At 34.5% G+C, this 21,440-nt stretch overlaps 1 protein-coding gene across 1 annotated transcript; it reads left to right on the top strand.

Moving 5' to 3' along the window:
- Positions 1–392: 392 nt before the first annotated feature.
- Positions 393–17,236, top strand: LOC127837430 (40S ribosomal protein S5). The gene is made up of 5 exons (XM_052364501.1): positions 393–434; positions 8,706–8,816; positions 9,496–9,705; positions 11,363–11,590; positions 17,006–17,236. Exons 2-5 carry the CDS (start codon positions 8,709–8,711, stop codon positions 17,072–17,074), a joined length of 615 nt encoding a protein of 204 aa, XP_052220461.1. The 5' UTR covers positions 393–434; positions 8,706–8,708; the 3' UTR covers positions 17,075–17,236.
- The last annotated feature ends 4,204 nt before the right edge of the window (positions 17,237–21,440 follow it).

The following is a 21,440-nucleotide window of genomic DNA, read 5'->3' as shown; positions in this document are numbered from 1 at the left end:
AGTAGTAGTAGTCACTTCAGTAGTAGTTGGTACAGTACTTACTTATAGAACAGTCCCTTTGTTCAAAGGTCAGTTTGGTCCGTTTTCATAGACTACAGGCCAACTTGTCGTCTTTTGCTGTAGAATTAGTTTTTCGCATATGCAATACCGTACCAGGTTGTTGTACCGTGAGAATATCTAAATATCTAGAAATTAAAGTCATCTTATCCTAAATTAATGCTTCTTTATACAATTTATATCTAATTTATATCTACCGGTAGTCGACATCAGCAGATATCGTGTTTACCAGGGACCTTGTTTGTATAGGTCCCTGTGTTTACGAAATAGTTAGTGTATCTTAACCTTGCAACAGTAGGGTAGTGGTTTTTCAGAAAACGTCTCCCAGCGGAAAATGTGGTCCCCATTCTCTTTTACTTCCGGGCGTGAAATCGTCGGTACATACATTTTGCTGTTCATAAAATATTTGTTTTGGTATCGCCTGATTAAGTTATTCCACTGCTTTAATTAATTAATTATGGTTATTCATGGGCGCAGTTATAAAATAAATGCATGACAATGAACTTATGTGTCGTGTTCGCTGATAAATGTCTTCAGAAATAATTATTGTAGATCTACTATTCCTTCATATGACATATCTTGTGTCTCTGGTTATGGATCCTTTTGAAATTGTTTACCTCAAGAACGGATTTTTTGTAACACTTACCATTGAAAATAAATTCAAACACGACCTACGTGAGGAAAATCAAGTTTATTGCATTTCAAAATTTTACTTCAATCACAGGAGTAGTCCATATAAACGGACTGACAGAGCCTTTGATAATTTTTGCTATGGTGGCTATGGCAGTCCATATGCACCCCTTCATAAACATGAGTGCAGTTCAGCGCAGAAAATCCGTGCGCTTCACTAAACAGACGTCGTTCGAGACAAATTGAGGAAAATAATGCATAAACTCCATAAACATGTTAAATTTACCTGAAAGGCAACCTACGGATGTCATCCTTTGCATGCATCCTATATAAAAACACGACTTGCTTCGATTTTGCTCTTTTAAAAAAAAAGTTTGAGTCCTCATTGATACAAAGACACTGTGAGAGTTTGCCAACACACTTTCTTCGCTGACATGTTTTATGTTTAAATTTGAAACAGTGTATGCTGTATCGAATATCACATCGTTATCGACTTTGTAGGCTCCAACCAGGGTTTTTTCAGCACTGTCTGCGCCTCTGGGAAAAGGAGGCATTCCCAAAGCAAACGGACCCGTTCCCAATTGAATTTTGATTGCATTTTTCCCAATTCGAAAAAATAAAATCTTCCAAAAATCGTAAAAAGTAAACATAATTTATATCAAAAGAGTGACTTCCCTTCATTCGCGACGTAATAAAACCTTTAGTGACACAGATTTTTTTGGTGTATTTGCCGGATGCATTTACGCTAAGCGATGACGTTCGAACTGTTGCGCATTATACAAAAGAGTATATAGAGCCGCACAATACACATTCTATACCATATCTGTAGACGCTTATTTTCAATCATGGCTTCGCACAATAGTAAATATTACAATAAAAAAACACGAAAAATAAAGGCTAAAGGATGTGTTACGATATCATTTAGTTTTCAAAACTCGGAAACTTGCGAAATTACTGCCGCGAGTAACCCTGAACAGACAGGCTCGGACGATAGGCAGCAAAATGTAACAGCAACAGAAGTAATACCAGGGCCGTCAATCACAAAATCGGCAACTGAATGCTCAGAGCCTTGTAAGAAAGTTGTAGTTCAATCGTCATTTAATACATTAAAGTATGAAATGAAATACCCATGGCTCTATTTTAGCTCAGCCAAAAATGTTGCTGTAACTTGTGTTTGGGCAATGTTTGTTTTGCATGTGTTTATATAAAGAAAATTGTTAAACCACAGACTTATTTAAGCATGATTAATTCTCTTTTTTTTCCCCAAAATGAGCCTTTTCATGATACAAAAATTCCCAAAATGGGCAATTTTGTCGATAAAAAATTCCCAATTTGGTCAGACTCTTTTTCCCAAAGTAGGCAGAAAAACCCCTGCCAACACATAACCCGACATGCAAAATATTGGTGTACTGCGACCTAACCAATATTGGGTCAATTTTCCAATATGGCGGATACAGCGTACGAAAGCAACACTAAGTCAATAAAAAAGCAAATATTTATTGTTTTAATGGTACCATTCGTATGAGTTTGTTGTTTAGACAGGTAAACCTTGATAAGATCTTGCAGTTTAAGTGTTCCTTAACCATTGCATTGTTGATTAAATTTTGCACCCATGGGCAAGAGCTGGCGCATTGCAACTATCAGCTAACCATTGGGTTATAAAGCTGATAGTTGAAATATTGCAACTACCACAGGAGTTTGAATTTCTATCCATAAAGCTTATCCAGGCTTTTTCCGCTCCATTTTGGGAAAACGCCACACTGGAATTTTGGGAATTTCGCGTCGTGAAAACCACCATTTTGGGAAATAAATTAATCGCAAAATTGGCTCAATTGGGAAAAATTATCGCATGTAAAAAGTGTTTCTTATATTTCAAAGAAGCCGTTAACTGGTAAATAACGACTATTTTGATAACTTATTATTAAAATTTAACAAAATATTATGAACATGTGTAATAAGTGCAGGTTTTTTAATCTGAATTTGGGGAAAAGGCCTGACCTTTTTTTAGGTGAAAAAAATCGCGCGAAGCGCCGGATTTTTAGTAAAATAAGGAAAGTCTTATATAATCATTAACATATTTTACAGTTTTAAAAACAAATTCAAGGCAAAAAATAATTTAATTATGCAGTACTTTCTATTTTCTACACTGGATCAGGTTAACTCATATATTTTAAGGTTAAAAAAAAAAAAAAAAAAATATTTTTTTTTTTGGAATTGGGAATTTTTTTTTCAATTGGGAAAAAGACAACCAGATTTGCATTGGGAATGGGGCCGAATTTCGGACCCGTGGCATAGGGCGGAAAAAGCCTGTTATCTGATGGCTAAATAATACAAAAATATACCCTTATATAGTAAATGGAGAACAGGAAGGAAACGCAGCCGACCCTGGCCCTGCCCATTTTCCAGTAAACAAGGGAAATAACTGGAAAGACAGGGTACCCTACATTCACAGGTACTTGGAAAAAAAAATTGGTTCTTGTATATATTATAAGAGTAAAGGTATCCCAACGATGATTTCACAGGTGTATTGAATAACACAATGCAACAGCATAAACGATCAAACAATGCACACATGTGTAGTTGTGGTTGCCAGCAGGAAGGGTCCATCTATGATAAACACCTTTATTTGATGAAAGCCCACCAAGTATGTCCAAAACAGCTAAATGTTTCACGAATATGACCCCAAAATCAATGTGTGTAATTCCGGACGTCCAACTGTCAGTAATGAATTAAGGCGATTTTTGGTTGATTTGTCACAATAAAATAAGAACATTGCTATAAGTCCACGAATGTTTTTCATTAACTAAGTTTGCCTTCGAACTGCGGCGTCCTTAAGTTGAACGGTAAAAAGTCGGAAATTCAGAAGAAACAACACATTTAGTGTACTAACACTTTCACGTCCATCATATTGAGGCAGAAATCGGTGTTACGGACAGAAGACATTTCCATTGGTTGAAAATAAAATTGGTAAACTTGTTCTATAATTGACGACTTATTCAACCAATCAATAACAAAATAAAAATTTACTGCGTTCCATCAATAAAATCGATTCAGTTTGAATATAAAAATAATATTTTATGTATTTTCTACTTTTTCGGAGTATTTTGGTTGTGCCCTTACCAAAGAACCACGTAGTTCGATGGCAAACTGAGAAAATGACAAACGTACATGGAGTGTATAGCAAAGTTCTTGTTTAAGTGTGAACAATCGACCGAAAATCGCCTTCATTCATTACTGACAGCTGGACGTTCGGAATTACACACTTTCATTTTGGGGTGCTACTTGTGAAACTTTTGGCTGTTTTGGACATACTTGGACGATTTTCATCAAATAAAAGGTGTTTTATCATAGATGGACGCTTCTTGCTGGCAACCACAATGACATATGTGTGCTTTGTTTGATCATTTATGCTGTTGCATTGTGTTATTCAATACACCTGTGAAATCATCGTTGGATGCATTTACTCTTATTATATATATATATAAGGAACAAAAAAAAAATTCAAGTATCTGTGCCTACATCAACCCATGGTTTAATAATCAAGAGGCCTGTGAAAGAAACTAGGAACACTGCTTACCGTGAACTTCCTCTTAATTCACAATTATTCAACACTTTCCACTCATCGTCAAATCCATTTTGTGTTGTTATTTTTTTATCCATAGAGTCTGCCATGTACTTTCACTTTGATAACCAAAACAGCAAGAAGTGGTCAGTTTTACACCTTGTCATTGACATATTGCTATAGCTAGATGACAGGCCATGATAAAATACCACATGTAAGGAGTTTTTTTCAAATTTCCAGCTTCATGATAATAGGATTACGTGCACGTTAACAGCTTTACAACAAAAACATCTTCGACTTAAATAAGCATTTTAATTAACTGACAAATAAAAACAAACACAATATTAATTTATAGGAATATTTATTATAACATACAAAATAAAGAATATATTTTTTGCTGAGTCGTTAAAACGCATGTTATAGATCGTAATAGATAGAAGGAAGTCGCTCTAATTGTCATTAGTGTTTGTAAACTTCTTTGAAAGAAAGCTTCTTTATTGTAATTGGGGAAAAATGTCATCTAGATTTGATTGGGAATGCATTCGTTTTCCTGAGGCGCAGACAGTGGTGAAAACCCCCTGAATCCCACCCAGAAGTTTAAAAAAAAGTATATAACTATAATTAATATGGTTTTCAGGCTTGGCAAAATTGGAAAAAATCTGCTGGTCATCAGGACAGGCATTTCAGCAAATGTGCCGGTCCGGAGAAATTTAGCCGGGTCGAAAAAAAACAACACAAATATGTACAATAACATAAACCCTTTATTTTTGCTCAACAAGCCACTGCCCATGCTTTATCCTAATAAGATAACAGTTTTTCTGTGTTAATCCATTTGTCTTGATAGTCTGGACAATACTTTTCAATTTCCATATCTTCTTCAGTGTCACACAGTTTATCAATCTCCTTTTTGAAGTAAGGGATTATAACAACGTAAACTAAAGTAACAAGAAGTATCGAAAATACAATTGCGGTTAACGGACACTAACATGTAGAATTTAAAACGATGACATTTTTGGAGACCTATGACGAGTACATGTTATAAAGATATCACTAGAACATTGTTGATATTAAATAAACAACCTTTTAAAAGCCATGCTTCTTAAAGAAATTCATATTTTAAATTTCCTTATCTACTCAAAAAATATGTCAAAGCTATCAAGATCTTTTTTGTTAGAACGCAGTTGCTGATTTTGCGACTGAGTTTGAAGTAGGGGTCGTGTAACCAGTTGGATTTGCTTATTGTACCCAACAAACTTATTGCAAACATCAAAACAATGAGCGGTTTCATTTTAATGCATGATGTAGTAACGGGTTTGCTCTTGAAATTTTCAACTTTGAAAAAAAAAATTATTTGTTTGCATTCATTTCACATTTTGCCGGTCGCCAGGACCGACATTCTTGTTAAACCTGCCGGACCAGATGGAAATCTGCCGGTCAGAACCGGCGGACTGGCAATTTTGCCAAGCCTAGGTTTTGAATTATTTGAAAGAGTTATATTAAAGTAGTTTTTCACAAATCAGTGGGTTTTTCACATGAATTGTATTTTCCCCCAAAATATTGTGTCAATATTTGTTGATAAAAACAATCCAATTTGTTTCAATTTATTGTTAAAAAAAATGCTCAAATTTGCCATTTTATTTATAAAAAAAATTAGAATTAGACTCAAAATGGCTAGGAAAACTGAGACTGCATGAAGGCTGAACTGTCTGAAACTAATGTTGAAAAAATCATTGATATATATTTTAGAAAAAGATGAGAGACATTCAGCTGTGAATATAACATTCAAACATACACGTGAATTCATATAATCAATATCATTACATATAAAATAATGAATTTTTAATTTTCTCCTTTTCCTAAAAAACAGTGCATTTTTCCCCTTTGGACAGGTCCCGCCACCATTTCCTATAGGTGAAAAAACACTGAATAAATATATATTTTTTTTTTTTTGGAAACCAAAAATAAATTATTTCCCCAATTTTGAATGAAAAAAACTGGAATGTGCAAACGATCGGTGTGTTGCACCACTTTTATACCGGCATAATTACCACAGTTTTCCAATATGGTGAAAAGAGCGAACGAAAGAATTACAAAGATACATTAAAGGGACTGTCAACCACGACGACGAAGAAAAGAAAAGTTGTAAAATACCGTTTTTTTTTACAATTATTAGTTTATATGGATTAAAATATCTCAACTGGTATATTACATAACTTGACAAAATTTGTTAATTTTTCATATTTTCAGTATATTTGGTAATTTTTTTTACTGGGTATGTCTACCAGGTAACCATACCAGTTAACTATAAATAACGCCAGTAGATTGATGATCATGGTCACGTGGTAAACCCAGGAATGCAAATTGTGCATGTGTAGTGAATTGTATATATTTTATATATAAAATGATCAATCTACTTGCGTTATTAATAGTGTGTATATCGTTATGTCATCTATTTTCGCCATGTACTTTCGATTTCACATCGCGATTTAACTGACTGCCGTCTGCCAAAAAACCTGCAATTATCGGATGGTCAATCAATTATCACGTTATCATTAGACAACTTACGGCACGCGCGAAGTGGCACGAGTGTGTTGTTATAGCAACCAATATTGAGGGACTTCTTTGTCACGGTCAATTAATGATCCTTGCGGGAGGTAAATTGTGTAACCGTTAGATAAACAACAAACAATTAACATGCTAATCGCCTGCGGGCGGTAGCACGTGTTAGCACAAATAATCGGGCAGCTTGATTTTCGCTTTTCCGGTCTTGTTTACTTAAAAAATTGGGGGACTTGATCTTCGCTTTTCTGGACTAGTAGGGCGATATGATAGGCTTTAGAGCGAAATTATCGCTCTAGTCGCCCGTAGGGTAGTCCCTTGCGAAATTTTATTACCGAATATACTGAAAATATGAACTTTTTTCAAGTAATATAATATACCAGTCGTGAAATTTTCATCAATATAAACTTATAATTGTAAACAAATACGGTATTTTAGAACTTTTCTTATTTTGTCATTCGTGGTTGACATTCCCTTTAAAAGCACAGGGTTAACTATGAATGGTACTGTAATTTCACTTGCCATTATTATGCAGGGGTTCCACTGGCCCAAAAAAAGTTGTTGCCACTTTTTCGTGGCGCGAAACTGTCAGTTATTGATTCTGACCTTATTAATTATGACAATCGTCTAAGAAACCTTACAACATCAATGTCATTGACTATATTATTACTTTTAAATGTATGTAAATACATAAATAATAATAAGTAACTTCATAAGTCTTAATAAGCTTTATTTATACATAAAAACATTGGTTTGCACATGATAAACAATCACATATAACCAAACTTTTCTAATAATGTTAACATTTATTATTTCCATACTGTATAATCAAATTTCAATACAAACAATACAGCTGGGAAGCAATGTGAATATGCACTTTAAACTAAACAATTTGCAACCACACACAAACATACCCTTTGTTTTTACATGCTTAGTTAAGGACTCCTTTTACAACCGAATGTAAATGCAATTTTTTGAACTGGCTTTTAACACAGTAGTTACAAAACATTGACTTTGTTTTCACATCATATGAAATGAAAGGGAATTCTGACTTCCAGCTATCATTGAATTTTCGCTTTGCTACAGAATTATCATGTTTTTGCAATTTTGAAGGATTTTCATTGCTTTCATTTGTTTCAATTTCTAAAGCACGCTTTAGAGGATTAAAGAAGTCATGAAAAGCCATGATTGCTTGTGAATATGTAATCATATATGTGTCTTTATATACGAAAGTCATCAACATAAACTGTGAAAAATATTAACTATCTTTAACTAATGTGTAAATAACAATACACTTACCATGGTATTGATTAAAGAGTAACCGCCTTATATATCGTTATAATCATGGATCTTGTGCCAGTTTGTCCTAAGTGTTACATAATTGAGTGTTCTTTATCATAAAAGAACCGTTAATCTGATAATAACCCCCATAAAACTTGACAATAGCAGTAAAAACACCGACTGTAACACTTTAACGCTTCCATGATTTCAGTGCACTCTACACTGTAGGTCGCTTACATCGTCGTAAATCAATATTTACAACTGACAAACGCTGGCCGCTTATGCTCGGTCGCGTGCTTTTGGACTCGCAGTACATTTTCGGATAGGATTTTACCAATTTTTTTAAATTCGCCACTTTAAAAAAATTGGAGCCACTTAAAAAAAAATAGCGCCATTTGGCGCCAATAAATGGCGCCAATGGCGATGGACAGCCGAACCCCTGATTATGGCGATTTTTTTCCAGGGCCTCCAACGTTTATTCAATATTTGTTTTCGGGTATAAGGGGGAAAAAAGAGACCCAAATATGATATGCAAAAAGGGTGCTGTGTGATCTATTATCTATTTGTGTTTAAAAGAACATGTTGTAAATTCATCTAGACTGAATTTTCTGTGCAGACAATGGAGAACTGGGATGAAGCAGCGCCCGTTGTGGCAGAATTGCCAGAAATCAAGCTCTTTGGAAAGTGGTCCACTGAAGATGTTCAAGTCAGCGACATAAGTCTCACAGTGGGTGCTTTTCACCATTCTATAATTTGTATGTCCCCCACCACTATAGTGGGGGACATATTGTTCTTGCCCTGTCTGTTGGTTTGTGTGTTTGTTTGTTTGTTTGCCCCAACTTTAACATTTGCAATAACTTTTGCAATGTTGAAGATAGCAACTTTATATTTGGCATGCATGTGTATCTCATGGAGCTGCACATTTTGAGTGGTGAAAGGTCAAGGTCATCCTTCAAGGTCAAAGGTCAAATGTATAGCTTCAAAGTGGCACAAATGGGGACATAGTGTTTCTGACAAACACATACCTTGTTGGAACTTGCATTACGTTTATATAATATTTTCTTCACTGTTTTAATTAGTTTAAATTTTGTAGGCAATTGATGCTTCCAGGTAATAGTGCAACACCTTGGTCTGTCATTTAACTGAGTGCACAGGAATCTTGTTTGAAACAAAATTGATGTGAAAGCTCATCTTCAATAACTAAAGTGGTATTAACAAAAATAATGATTTCCATGAAAGTAGTCAATAAGAAAATAATATCATGATTAGTAGTAAAGCACTTCCAGTTTACAATAATTTAGAACTATTTTGGCAATGGAAGGTCATTACTAAAATAAAGTTACATGAACAGTTGTACTGAATAAAAGAAATGTGAATATAACACATAGACAACTGCATCAATTCAGGACTACATTGCTGTGAAGGAGAAGTTTGCCAAGTATCTCCCACACTCATCTGGCCGTTACCAGGTGAAAAGGTTCCGCAAGGCACAGTGCCCAATTGTGGAGCGCATTTGCAACTCTCTGATGATGCATGGCAGGAACAACGGCAAGAAGCTGATGACCGTGCGTATCGTCAAGCACGCCTTTGAGATCATCCACCTTCTTACAGGCGAGGTATGAGACGGAATAGAGAATTATGTTCAGTGCGTTAAATGCATATTTTCATTAGTTAGAGGGGACACCCATTAGCTATTATTTTGTTATGCCACTTTCATAAAGCTTGGCTATGTTGCTTTGCACCTCAATGGACCTGTCAGTCAGTTGGTGGATCTGCAGCCCATATCTTTTCCACCCATCTTTACAAATTTTTGACCTACAAATCCTTACTTGATTTTTAGGTCAAAAGCCTTGGTCAATGTCAATGTCCATAATACACAAACTTTGATGTAAAACACCACCTGTGCTTTGTAAGTGCTTGCCGTTTTTGTCTACCTTTGTTGGTCAAAACTTTGTGCGATGTTCTATCCTTTTTCTTCACTCGCTCTGAGTTTGTGTTATTGTGAAGTGATATTGTAATTGACTAATTAAACCAACATACTGATGAAAGAGGAATTTTTTACATTATTGAAATTTTGTATGACATGCGTAATCTTTCAAACTATATAACATTGACATTAACAAAAACTCAAACATTTGTGTGATAAAAGTTTCTAAATAAAAAGTTATTCAAGTTTTATCAGACATGTTTATTAATTTCCAAAATAGGTGGGAGACCGAGCTATAGGAATTGATGAAATTATTATATCGGATAGAAGGATAAACTGAAATAGGATATTTTTATGCACCCAGTAGGGTGGCATATAGCATTTGAACTGTCTGTCAGTCCGTCCGTCCGGAAACTATAACACTGCCTATAACTTTCCAATATTGAAGATAGCAACTTGATATTTGGCATGCATGTGTATCTCATGGAGCGGCAAATTTTGAGTGGTGAAAGGTCAAGGTCATTCTTCTAGGTCCAAGGTCAAAAAAATTATTCAAAGTGGCGTAGTAGGGGGCAAACACATCTCTAGTTTTAATATTGTATGCACTCAAGTTGAGTCTTGAGGCTTATTTTTAAGCAGTTTTAGACTGTGTTCCTTTCCAAAATCAAGGAAATATTACTTTTAAATCAGTTGTGGTTTGGTATACAACAAATGGGTGGAAGAATATTTGAGGAAAAAGTAAGAATATTATCAAAAACGTTTCTGCTGAAATTTTCCTAGTGGTTACGGACATTACTGATTGTCGGTTTCTGAAAAATAATATGTCGCAATTTCCGCAAAACAGGATGGTTGTGCCCAAAGATGTTTGTGTAAGTTACTGACTATTACTGGTTGATAAATGTATGATTTTTATTCTCATTTTGTCAACCAGTCATAATTTTGTAGCAGAGACAAGTTCTAATAAAGTATCTTAAGTTTTCCACAAATATTCTACCACTTTCTTGTTGAATACCAATACATATGGTAAATGATTTAAAAGTAGTATTTCATTGATTTCAGACTGGAACACTGTCTATAACCGCGTAAAAAACACTCCGAACTTTGGGTTTACAATTTTTATTTTCTAAATAGCTTGCATGCAAAATGGCATTGAATGTTCTGAAAGATTTATGCATATCATAAAAGAGGTTTTAAAAGTTATTAAGAACCATGTCAAGCGAGATAATAAAGTGCAACTTTTTGTTTACTAGCAATTTGTCACATCACAAGTTGCCTCCCATGTTGGTTCGTGCTTCTGTTAATATATAAAGAATGTCACAAATATCTATTGTTCATTCCTGTTTCAGAACCCACTTCAAGTATGTGTGACGGCCATCATCAACAGCGGCCCACGTGAGGACTCGACCCGTATCGGTCGTGCGGGTACAGTGAGGCGCCAGGCTGTGGACGTGTCGCCCCTGCGTCGTGTCAACCAGGCCATCTGGCTGCTGTGTACAGGCACCCGTGAGGCTTCCTTCAGGAACATCAAGTCCATCGCCGAGTGTCTGGCTGACGAGCTCATCAACGCTGCCAAGGTGGGGACGTGTTCAGGATTAGCATTGAAATACACCATATTCGTTTATGTAGTTAGCATATAAATCTTGATCTGTGAAAACAGGCATTAATGCTTTTCGTCGGCACAGGCTAATCAGAGCCAAATATTTCTGCGTTTATTGCATTTAGTTTGTTAAAGGAAGTCCATTCTTACGAAAATCCTGGTTATGCGGAATGTTTCGTCCCTGATAAGAATGTGCATACTGCTCATACGCGTATGCATTAAACCCCTTTTTCCCATTGTTAGTGCAAGTCTTTGATACTGTTTCCTGTCTCTCTGATAGCTTGTCAATACTGCCATGATGATAAATTCAGGGTTTTTTTGGCCCGATTTTATAGCCGAAATTCGGCTATGTTCCCAATCCCAAAAAGTATACTTTTTTCCCAAAATGTGGCAAAAAATTCCCAATTTCAAAAAAATTTTTTTTTTTTTTTTTGAGAAGTGTCTAATGCGTATTTTATCTCAATTTTAATTCAATTACAACTAACAAAGTATTATATGATTTTGTTCTTTTAATTTGAATGATTATTAAGAGTTATGTAAAATTTAGTATTTCCCTAATCAGTGGACTTTTCGTGCGGAAATAAAAGGCTAATGAATTTATTTTCCCAATTTCATGAAAATGCCGATAAAATTCCCAATTCCAAAGCCATGGGCTATCTTCCCAAAAAGTGGGAAAAAAACCCTGCACAACAAGAACACTAAAGCGTGTTTGTATATATTTGTTAATGTTTTCCCCATATGAAGTATAGTTAAAAAAATACTGAATTAAATTAATACTCTAAAGGGGTTATAATTAAATGGTGTATTTAAGAATCTATATATTATTGCAAGTTTAATATGCATGGGGAAGGATATTAATATAATATTGTCTTCATTGTAAGAAGACATTAAAGCAGCACTTTATAAATTTAAAATTGCTGTCAAACATGCACTTAAAAACAATTTTAATTCTGTTACGTATAATAATATTTATAATGCTTTATGTTTCCCAATTTCATGTTATATCACGCTATTTTTCCCAATTTCATGGTTTATCGCGCTAATTTTCCCAATCCAAATGGCACAGGCTGTAACAAATAAAAGCAAAAAAAATCACTGATAATGAAAATATAATTTAGAGATACAACTCCAATATAGGTGAATGAAAGGGTCCAAGTCACAAAACTCGCGTTGTACATTGAGCATGTGAAAAGTTCATATTATATAACCATTGACATTTAGTGTTAAACTTAATGTGATTTTCCTGTACAAATTACAGAAGGTTTGCGAAAAAACAGAAGTCAAAGGCACACCACTTAGCTGTATTATCACAGCTTATGTTATTTCATGGTCTATAATGTTTAAAGGGACCGTCAACCACGAATGACAAAAAAAGAAAAGTTCTAAAATACTGTATTTTTAGCGAGGCTGTTTTCGGAGAAAACCCGAGCTATTGTCATAGTCAGCTCGTCGTTTGAGCTATTGTCATAGCCAGCTCATCGTTCGCCATAGGCGTCGTGCTAAAACCCTAACATTTGCCATAACTTTTTAAATATTGAAGATAGCACCTTGATATTTGGCATGTATGTGTATCTCATGGAGCTGCACATTTTGAGTGGTAAAATTTCAAGGTGAACATCATCCTTCCAGGGTGGAAAAAACAAAGTCAAGGGAAGTAATCAGTTTTAAATGGACATAGTTACCTGACCTGCCCATGTATATTTTTTGTTAAATAAATCAAAGCAGTGCAGTAGGCGGCATTGTGTTTCTGACAAACACATTGTGGTAAAAAGTCAAGGTCATCCTTTACGGTCTACGGTAAAAATACAAATTTAAGGGAAGTAATAAGCTTTAAAAAGGGAGATATTTATACAATATTGAACATAGCCACTTTATATATTTGGCATGCATGTGTATCTCATGGAGCTGCACATTTGGAGTGGTCAATCACAGTCACGGTAGTGGCTTTTAATTATTTGTTACTAAAAATAGAGATTTGTTAGAGACAATTATTTTCAAGGGAAGTAATTTATGTAATTATAAATCTCATATATATTTCCTTACCAAGAATTGAAGTTTTTTTTAAAGTTACTATACAGATTTATTATTTTGATTATTTATAACTCAAATGATGGACTTGTCAAAGTTTTTTTTAAATAATATAATTATAATTTCTTTGATGTTCATTACAGACCTTTGGACTTATGTCCATAGATACATGATCAACTCTGGCTATGATTTCTTTAAACCACAAGCCTTGGTTGAAATTTTATTTCAAGGTGGCGAAGTATGGGGCATTGTGTTTCTGACAAACACATCTTTTGTTGTAGTGTGGCTTAAAGCAGTCACACTGTCCGTCTGGCATTCCATTTTCCGGACTTTTTTCCTTTACGCTTTCATATATTGACCTGATATTTAGTGTGTTAGTATACCTCCATTACCTACATATGAAGTGCAAGTTTCATTCTTGTCCATTGATTTTTGGGGAAGTTCTTGGATTTGGACATTTTCTCATAATAACCGTTTAGTTTTTAGTTCCGCTGTTTTCTGAGAAAACCTGAATGTATTGTCATAGCCATCTGGTCGTCCGCCGTGCTAAAACCTTTATATTGGCTCTAAAATCTAAGTGCTTCCACCTACAACTTTGAAACTTCATATGTAGCTGCACATTGATGAGTTCTACACGCCACACCCATTTTTGGTTCACTAAATCAAGGTCAAGGTCACTGTGACCTCTAATAGAAAACTTTTTACAAGCTTTCATTTATTCAAAACTGCAACCGCAGGCGAGCGTTGGCACCCGCTATGCAGTGCTCTTGTTTACATTTATTAGTTTAAATTGATTAAAATTTCACGTCTGGTATATTACATTACTTGAAAAAAGTTCATATTTTTAGTATATTCAGGAATGAAATTTTGCGATATGAAATCGAAAGTACATCGCGAAAAAAGATGACATAAAGATATACACACTATAAATATAGCAAGTAGACTGGTCATTAATCAGGTTTTTCGAAGGAAAAACTGACTATTAGATGGGCGAATGTCGGCGGGCGGAACAAGCTTGTCCGGGCCATAACTATGTCGTTCATTGTGTGATTTTAAAATCATTTGGCACAATTGTTCACCGTCAATCGATCGTGTCGCACGAAAGAATTATGTCAATATCTTCAAGGTCACACTTTGAGTTCAAAGGTAAAAAATGGCCATAAATGAGCTTGTCCAGGCCATAACTATGTCAATCATTGTGAGATTTTATAATCATTTGGCACGTTTGTTCACCATCATTGGACGGTGTGTCGCGCGAAAGATTTACGTCGATATCTCCAAGGTAAAGGTTACAATTTGAGTTGAAAACCTGGTTTTGTGACAATTTTATTCCTTTTTTATTTATAAAATATATATAATTCACTATGCGTGCACAATTTGCATTCCTGGGTTTACCACGTGACGATGATGATTAATCTACTTGCGTTATTTATAGTTAAATGGTAGTTACCTGGTACACATACCCAGTAAAATTTTATTACCGAATATATGACATTATGAAAACTTCACAACTTTTTTTATTAATGTAATATACCAGTCATTAGTGCTGCAAACAATATATCGGTATATATCGCAATCAGCATATTGTATTGCGATACGATTTTCATCATACCGGTACGAAAAATTTACAAAAATTCATTCACATTTCGTCCAGAAAAGCCATCCGAAATAATGATATCAAGGTAAACAAAGCAAAGCGGTGTAAATAAATTTTTATGTAAAAATAGCATTCTAAAAAGTGTATTATACAGAGAAGCGTTATTACATGGGAGCATTCGTTCGATGCTTTTGAACAGATTATCGTTAAATTAATTGCGCACAACTGTAAATGTTTCGTTTGATTCTGAATTTAGCATTTTTAATTTGTAATCCGAATTTCGGAAACACGCTTCCAAATTTTAATGCTTACGGGACAATAAAAAATAGCGTCAAATAAAAAGTGCTTTATCCTTTGTCTCAATAAAAAGTGCGCGAAAATTATGCAGACATGTAAAACGTCGCATGGAAAGTATGGGTGCATTTTGTGTTGTATAAAAACGGGAACATTACGTCAGGCGAATTAGGCGTGTTCAGTGAAAACAAAAACGTCCCGGTTGGTCGTTATTTCATCACATCTTTAAAAAGTAACAAATGCCATAATGTTTTTGATACTGAAGAAAATTTGCGAATGTTTGTGTTTCTTGTTATTCTTGGGCACATTTATAGTAAATATTTACCAGAATTTGCTTTAAAACTGGAATATACGGGATTATCAGGTAATTGGCGAGTTATAATTCTGGTACAAGTTAGCAATATATTGCGATATATTGCAATAAGGGTTTTTGAACTGACAATACATTGCAATACGGTTTTTGGCGTATTGTTGCAGCACTACCAGTCATGATATTTTAATCAATATAAACTAATAATTTTAAAAAATACGGTATTTTAGAACTTTTCTTTTTTCGTCATTCATGGTCATGTTTGTCAAAAGCTAGATCCAAAGTATGTAAACAAAATTGTCACTGCTCTAAACGACACATTTCTGACTCAATCTTGCTGAAACTTGATCTGAATGTTAACTGATTATATCTGGTCAAAGTTACATTTTGGTTCATGTATGCAAAACAATAAGTTGGTCACCTTGTGAATTCTTAGAAAAAACATGTTACAACTTGAAAAAGCCACATTTAAGACACACTCAATAAAACATGGTTAGAATATTTATCTTCACAATATCAATTGCATGTTTGAATTTCGGTCAAGTGGGGAAAAAACTAAGTCAAGTCTTGGTCATTTGCGGTACTAAGGACTTGAATGGCTAAAAGGCCATCATTTCTCTCTTGGTACATCATTTTTGGCAGGGATTGATGGAATTATAAAAAGGATATTGTGGTAAAAACTGTGTTGATTAACCGTATTTGACATGTACTGGTATCATTCCCAAAGCAGTGAGTGAGCACTGATTATTCCAGTCACATTCTGGTAAAACTGGGCTAAATGCATGTGCGTAAAGTTTCATCCTAGATAAGCATGTGCAGTCAGACATTTCCTACTAAACAGGATTTTCGTTCAAAATAGACTTCCTTTAATCAATAAATTCCTTAAAAAAATAAATTCTTTAAGTGATGAAAGTGTTGTCCCTGAATTTGGGACGACACTATAATCATATGCACTAAGCCCATTTTTTTCTCAGAACAAGGCCTACATTCCCTTTATATGTATCTACTTTTATGGCTCGTTCAACTCTAGTTAAAGCAGAAAGTGTTACCCCTGATTAGTCTGTGTGAACTGTGCAGGCTATTCCAGGTTAGACACGCCACACATGCATTAAGCCAAGTTTTCACAGAGCATGGCTTATATTCCCTCATGTATCTACTTTCAGGGCTCGTCCAACTCGCATGCTATCAAGAAGAAGGACGAGCTGGAGCGTGTTGCCAAGTCCAACCGATAAGCTGTACTTGTGCGCTCTTTATGTAGACTCACTACTAAAAACAAGAAAAAAGAGGTGCAAAGAAAACCAGTGTTTTGTCATCTTTTTTTCGCATAGTCCAACAGATTATCTGTACATTCGTTATGTTGACTGTCTACTGAAACAAGAAAAAAAAGCAAGAAATCCAGTGTTCTGTCATATTTTGTTGTGCGATACATAACGTAATTCAGTGTGTACTCAATTATATAGGGATCAGAAATCGTTTCAAAAATTCCTCAGTGTAAATATTAATGTTAAATGCATCTGGTCTCAGTTGGCAACAAATGAAATAATTATGTATGCTAACAGCTTTTGGGGTACAAAGATTATTATAAATTTCACTTGCAGAGTTTTTAATAATTTTAATAATTATTTTTTTATATACTGAATTTTAATCTTAAACATTAAAACTGGTAGTTTAAAAATGGAGTGTTGAAGTCAAGTCAAGTAAATTTCATTTACAAAGTCGGATACACAAACAGGTAACATAAGCTCTAATGAGCTTTTTAAACTGACTTACGGGTACATGTAAATTCATACACATAAAGCATGTTAAGATCACTGATAAGATAATGTTAAGACAAACAAACTAAATAATGCATGTATTATCACATACTATATTATATATATATATATATTATATATATATATATATATAATATAATATGTTAGTAAAATGCTATTGTAGTACATCAAAGAGGTAAGGTACTAGGTAGGATATAGATACATTAAACATATAAAACCTGATCTACAAGTATTACAGAGTTAAAACTTGTGATGTAGCTGCTGATCTTGACTAAATGTCTAAAATCGCCATAAAAGAAAGAGAGTAAAAATCACTGAAAGACGAATTGGACACAACAGTGCGACAAGTAAAAAATGTAGTAAGAGATTGACTATCCCCACAAATTAGATTTGTGAGGAACTTAGCAGCAGGTACCTCACATGACAGAGTATACATTAATTAAATTTACGCACTTTAAGCAAGGACAGCACATTGTTAAAACCGGACATTCAAAATAGACATAGACTAGTACAAGTATGACTTAGCGCATATGATAGACTAGTATTTAGCACATAAAATCAAGCACATGTAAAGCATGTAAGCATTGCAGACAAATAAGCTATTATGAGCATGCAACTAATCTTTCTAGACTTTGCTAACCTATCTATGAACTATAAAATAGAGCAACAGATAACAAAATAACATAGGAAAGCTGGCAACATAACATGGCAAAATAACGAAATGACAGAAATCCAGGTATATCGCTGCCATGGCTATTGAAACGACAATTATGTGACATCGCACGAGGAACAAGAGCAGTTGTCTCCATGCCAAGTATTTACTAGAGATCGGAAATGGTTAAAAGAGTATGCTTTCCAAAAGTTTTCCGGAAAGTCATTCCATAGTTTGGCAGCAGCATACCTAACTATCTTCTCTATCTTTCTAGTATTAGATTCATTGGTAAAGTGCCAAGTCAGAGGACACTAGTTAAAGTTTGACAAAACAAAAGAGTAATATATATTGAGTCTGCTTAATCTATTCAGATGTATACATATCCGTTTCAATTCATGCAGCTGTCTAGAAGCTTTCTTACAAATACTTGAAACATGAGAATTGAAATTTAACATAAAATCTAGATTTTCATCAAGTAATTTCACTTCATCTTAACATGTTATTTTAGTTAAAGTTAATTTTCTGCTGGTGGGTTTTCTTACCAAGAGCTATTGCCTGAAATTTCTCTGGGTTTGCCTGCATATGATTTTTTGAGAACCAGTCTACATGTATAAGAGTTAAGCTATCTGTTTCTAATGTACTAACTAAATCTGTAACACAGGAACCAGAGTAAGAAAGAGTATTGTCATCTGCATAGTTGTATAATTGGCTTTTGTTAATAAAATAAAATATGTCATTAATGAATATGTTGAAAAGAATAGGTCCAAGTATGGAACCTTGTGGAACACCTTTTATGATACCTTGATAGTTACTACATATATTTCCTATCTTAACACATTGTTTCCTATTAGTTAAATAACTTTCAATAAGATTCAAAGACTGATCAGATATACCATAGAATTTCATTTTTAATAACAATAAATCAATTGTTGAATTAGGCACTCGGTCTAGAATCGTTAGCTGTTAGCTGAATCAGTCAAGAGTGCTCATAGCAACTGGATCCTTGTAATTAATGCATAACAACAGTTGGATAAAGACAAGTGAACAAAAAAAACTTAGTTCTGATATAAATTATTCGGATTGAAAATTTGTACACAGGGGGTTCCTAAACGGTTAGGTAGAACATTGTTGCATAACTGAGCACGTTAGGATAGTAGAGCCCTTGACTACAAGTTCGAGGATGGGGTTTTATTTCCCGACCCCATTACTAACTTGGTTGGGGATTGGATATGTCCTGATATCAGAACCATGGCCATTCACCCCTTCTGATACAAGTTATCAGTTATGAGTTACTAGCATAATGACGTGCACTTAGTACTGGTAAACCAACAGCATAATGACGTGCACTTAGTACTGGTAAACCAACTTACCGAGGAAAAGTGTGAGTAGGTTAACGTACCGCCACAATATGACTAAAACTAGAAACGGCTAAAACCAACTAACAACTAGTATATGCAAGCTGGATTGCCAATCCTTGATTATTGTCTAAATGTCTGTGATTGATCCGCGATTCGATGAAATATTAAAGCGAGCAAAATCACTCATAAAAAAGAATAATATAAAGAAGTCAGAAAATGTCACAATCTTAAAATATTAACTTTCACTGAAAATCATAAAATAGTAATGAACTCAATCTAACATACACTAAAACTATGTACTAATACCTGGTTACTGCGCATCATTGATTGCTCGGATGACAGATTTACACTTCTATCTCATCGAGAACCAATAATATCAGCTGAAAACTGATCAAATGTTTATTAATTCCCAAAATACGTAACACATCGAATCCCGCAGACCACAACGTGTTGAAGTTCGTGTAAACATTGTTCGTACTCCTCCATATGCACATTAAGCACAAGAAAACCAGATCTGGATATGTGTGAGAGCGTAATGGGCAGACAAATTTAATGTAACAAAAGGTCTTTTTATGCCCCCGGTTCGAAAGATCGGGGGTTTATTGTTTTTGGCCTGTCTGTCTGTCATTGTGTTAGTCAGTCATTGCATGTGTGTGTCCCAAAACTTTAACCTTTGTTAAAGTTTTATAACTTTTGCAATATTGAAGATAGCAACTTCATGCATGTGTATCTCATGCAGCTGCTCATTTTGAGTGGTGAAAAGTCAAGGTCATCCTTCAAGGTCAAAGGTCAAATATCATTGTATTTTTCTTTTTAGCTCATCTATCTTTTGAAAAAAAAGCTATTGTCATCACCTTGGCGTCGGCGTCCAGTTAAGTTTTGTGTTTAGGTTCACTTTTCTCAGAAAGTATCAATGCTATTGCATTCAAACTTGGTACACTTACTTACTATCATGAGGGGACTGGGCAGGCAAAGTTAGATAACTCTGGCTTGCATTTTGACATAATTATGTGCCCTTTTTATACTTAGAAAATTGAAATTTGGTTAAGTTTTGTGTTAGGTCCATTTTATTCCTTAAGTATCAAAGCTATTTCTTTCATACTTGCAACACTTACTATCATAAGGGGACTGTGCAGGCAAAGTTATGTTACTCTGACTTGCATTTTGTCAGAATTATGTGCCCTTTTTATACTTAGAAAATTTAAAATATGGTTAAGTTTTGTGTTTAGGTCCACTGTATTCCTGAAGTATCAAAGCTATTGCTTTTATACTTGCAGCACTTACTAACTATCTTAAGGGGACTGTACATGCAAAGTTATGTAACTCTGACTGGCATTTTGACAGAATTATGGGCCCTTTATATTTAGAAATTGAAAATTTGATTTAAGTTTTGTGTTTTGGTCCACTTTACTCCTAATGTATCATAGATATTGCTTTCATACTTGGCACATTCGAAAACTATCATAAGGGGACAGTACATGACAAGTTGCATAACTCTGGTTGTCATTTTGATGGAATTATGGCCCTTTTTTGACTTCGTAACTTTGAATATATGGTTACATTTTGCGTTTAGATCCACTTTACTTCTAAAGTATCAAGGGTATTGCTTTCAAACTTCAAATACTTTCATGCTATCATGAGGGTACTGTACCTTGCAAGTTGAATTTTACCTTGACCTTTAAATGACCAAGGTAAAATTATTAAATTTGCTGAAATTGCCATAACTTCTTTATTTATGATAAGATTTGATTGATACTTTGACATAACAACTCTTACATGACATACCACAATTGACTCCACCCAAACCATCCCC

This window comes from Dreissena polymorpha, chromosome 7 (assembly GCF_020536995.1).
Source record: "Dreissena polymorpha isolate Duluth1 chromosome 7, UMN_Dpol_1.0, whole genome shotgun sequence".
Taxonomy (NCBI): Eukaryota; Metazoa; Mollusca; class Bivalvia; order Myida; family Dreissenidae; genus Dreissena; species Dreissena polymorpha.
Note: the sequence above shows the minus strand (reverse complement) of the source record. Positions and strands in the feature narration are given on the sequence as shown.

Excerpts from the sequence above, each read along its gene's own strand:
- LOC127837430 (XM_052364501.1), top strand. The coding sequence starts at position 8,709 with ATGGAGAACTGGGATGAAGCAGCGCCCGTTGTGGCAGAATTGCCAGAA. Across the intron at positions 8,817-9,495 it reads TCAGCGACATAAGTCTCACA|GACTACATTGCTGTGAAGGA; the intron begins GTGGGTGCTTTT and ends GCATCAATTCAG. Across the intron at positions 9,706-11,362 it reads TCCACCTTCTTACAGGCGAG|AACCCACTTCAAGTATGTGT; the intron begins GTATGAGACGGA and ends TTCCTGTTTCAG.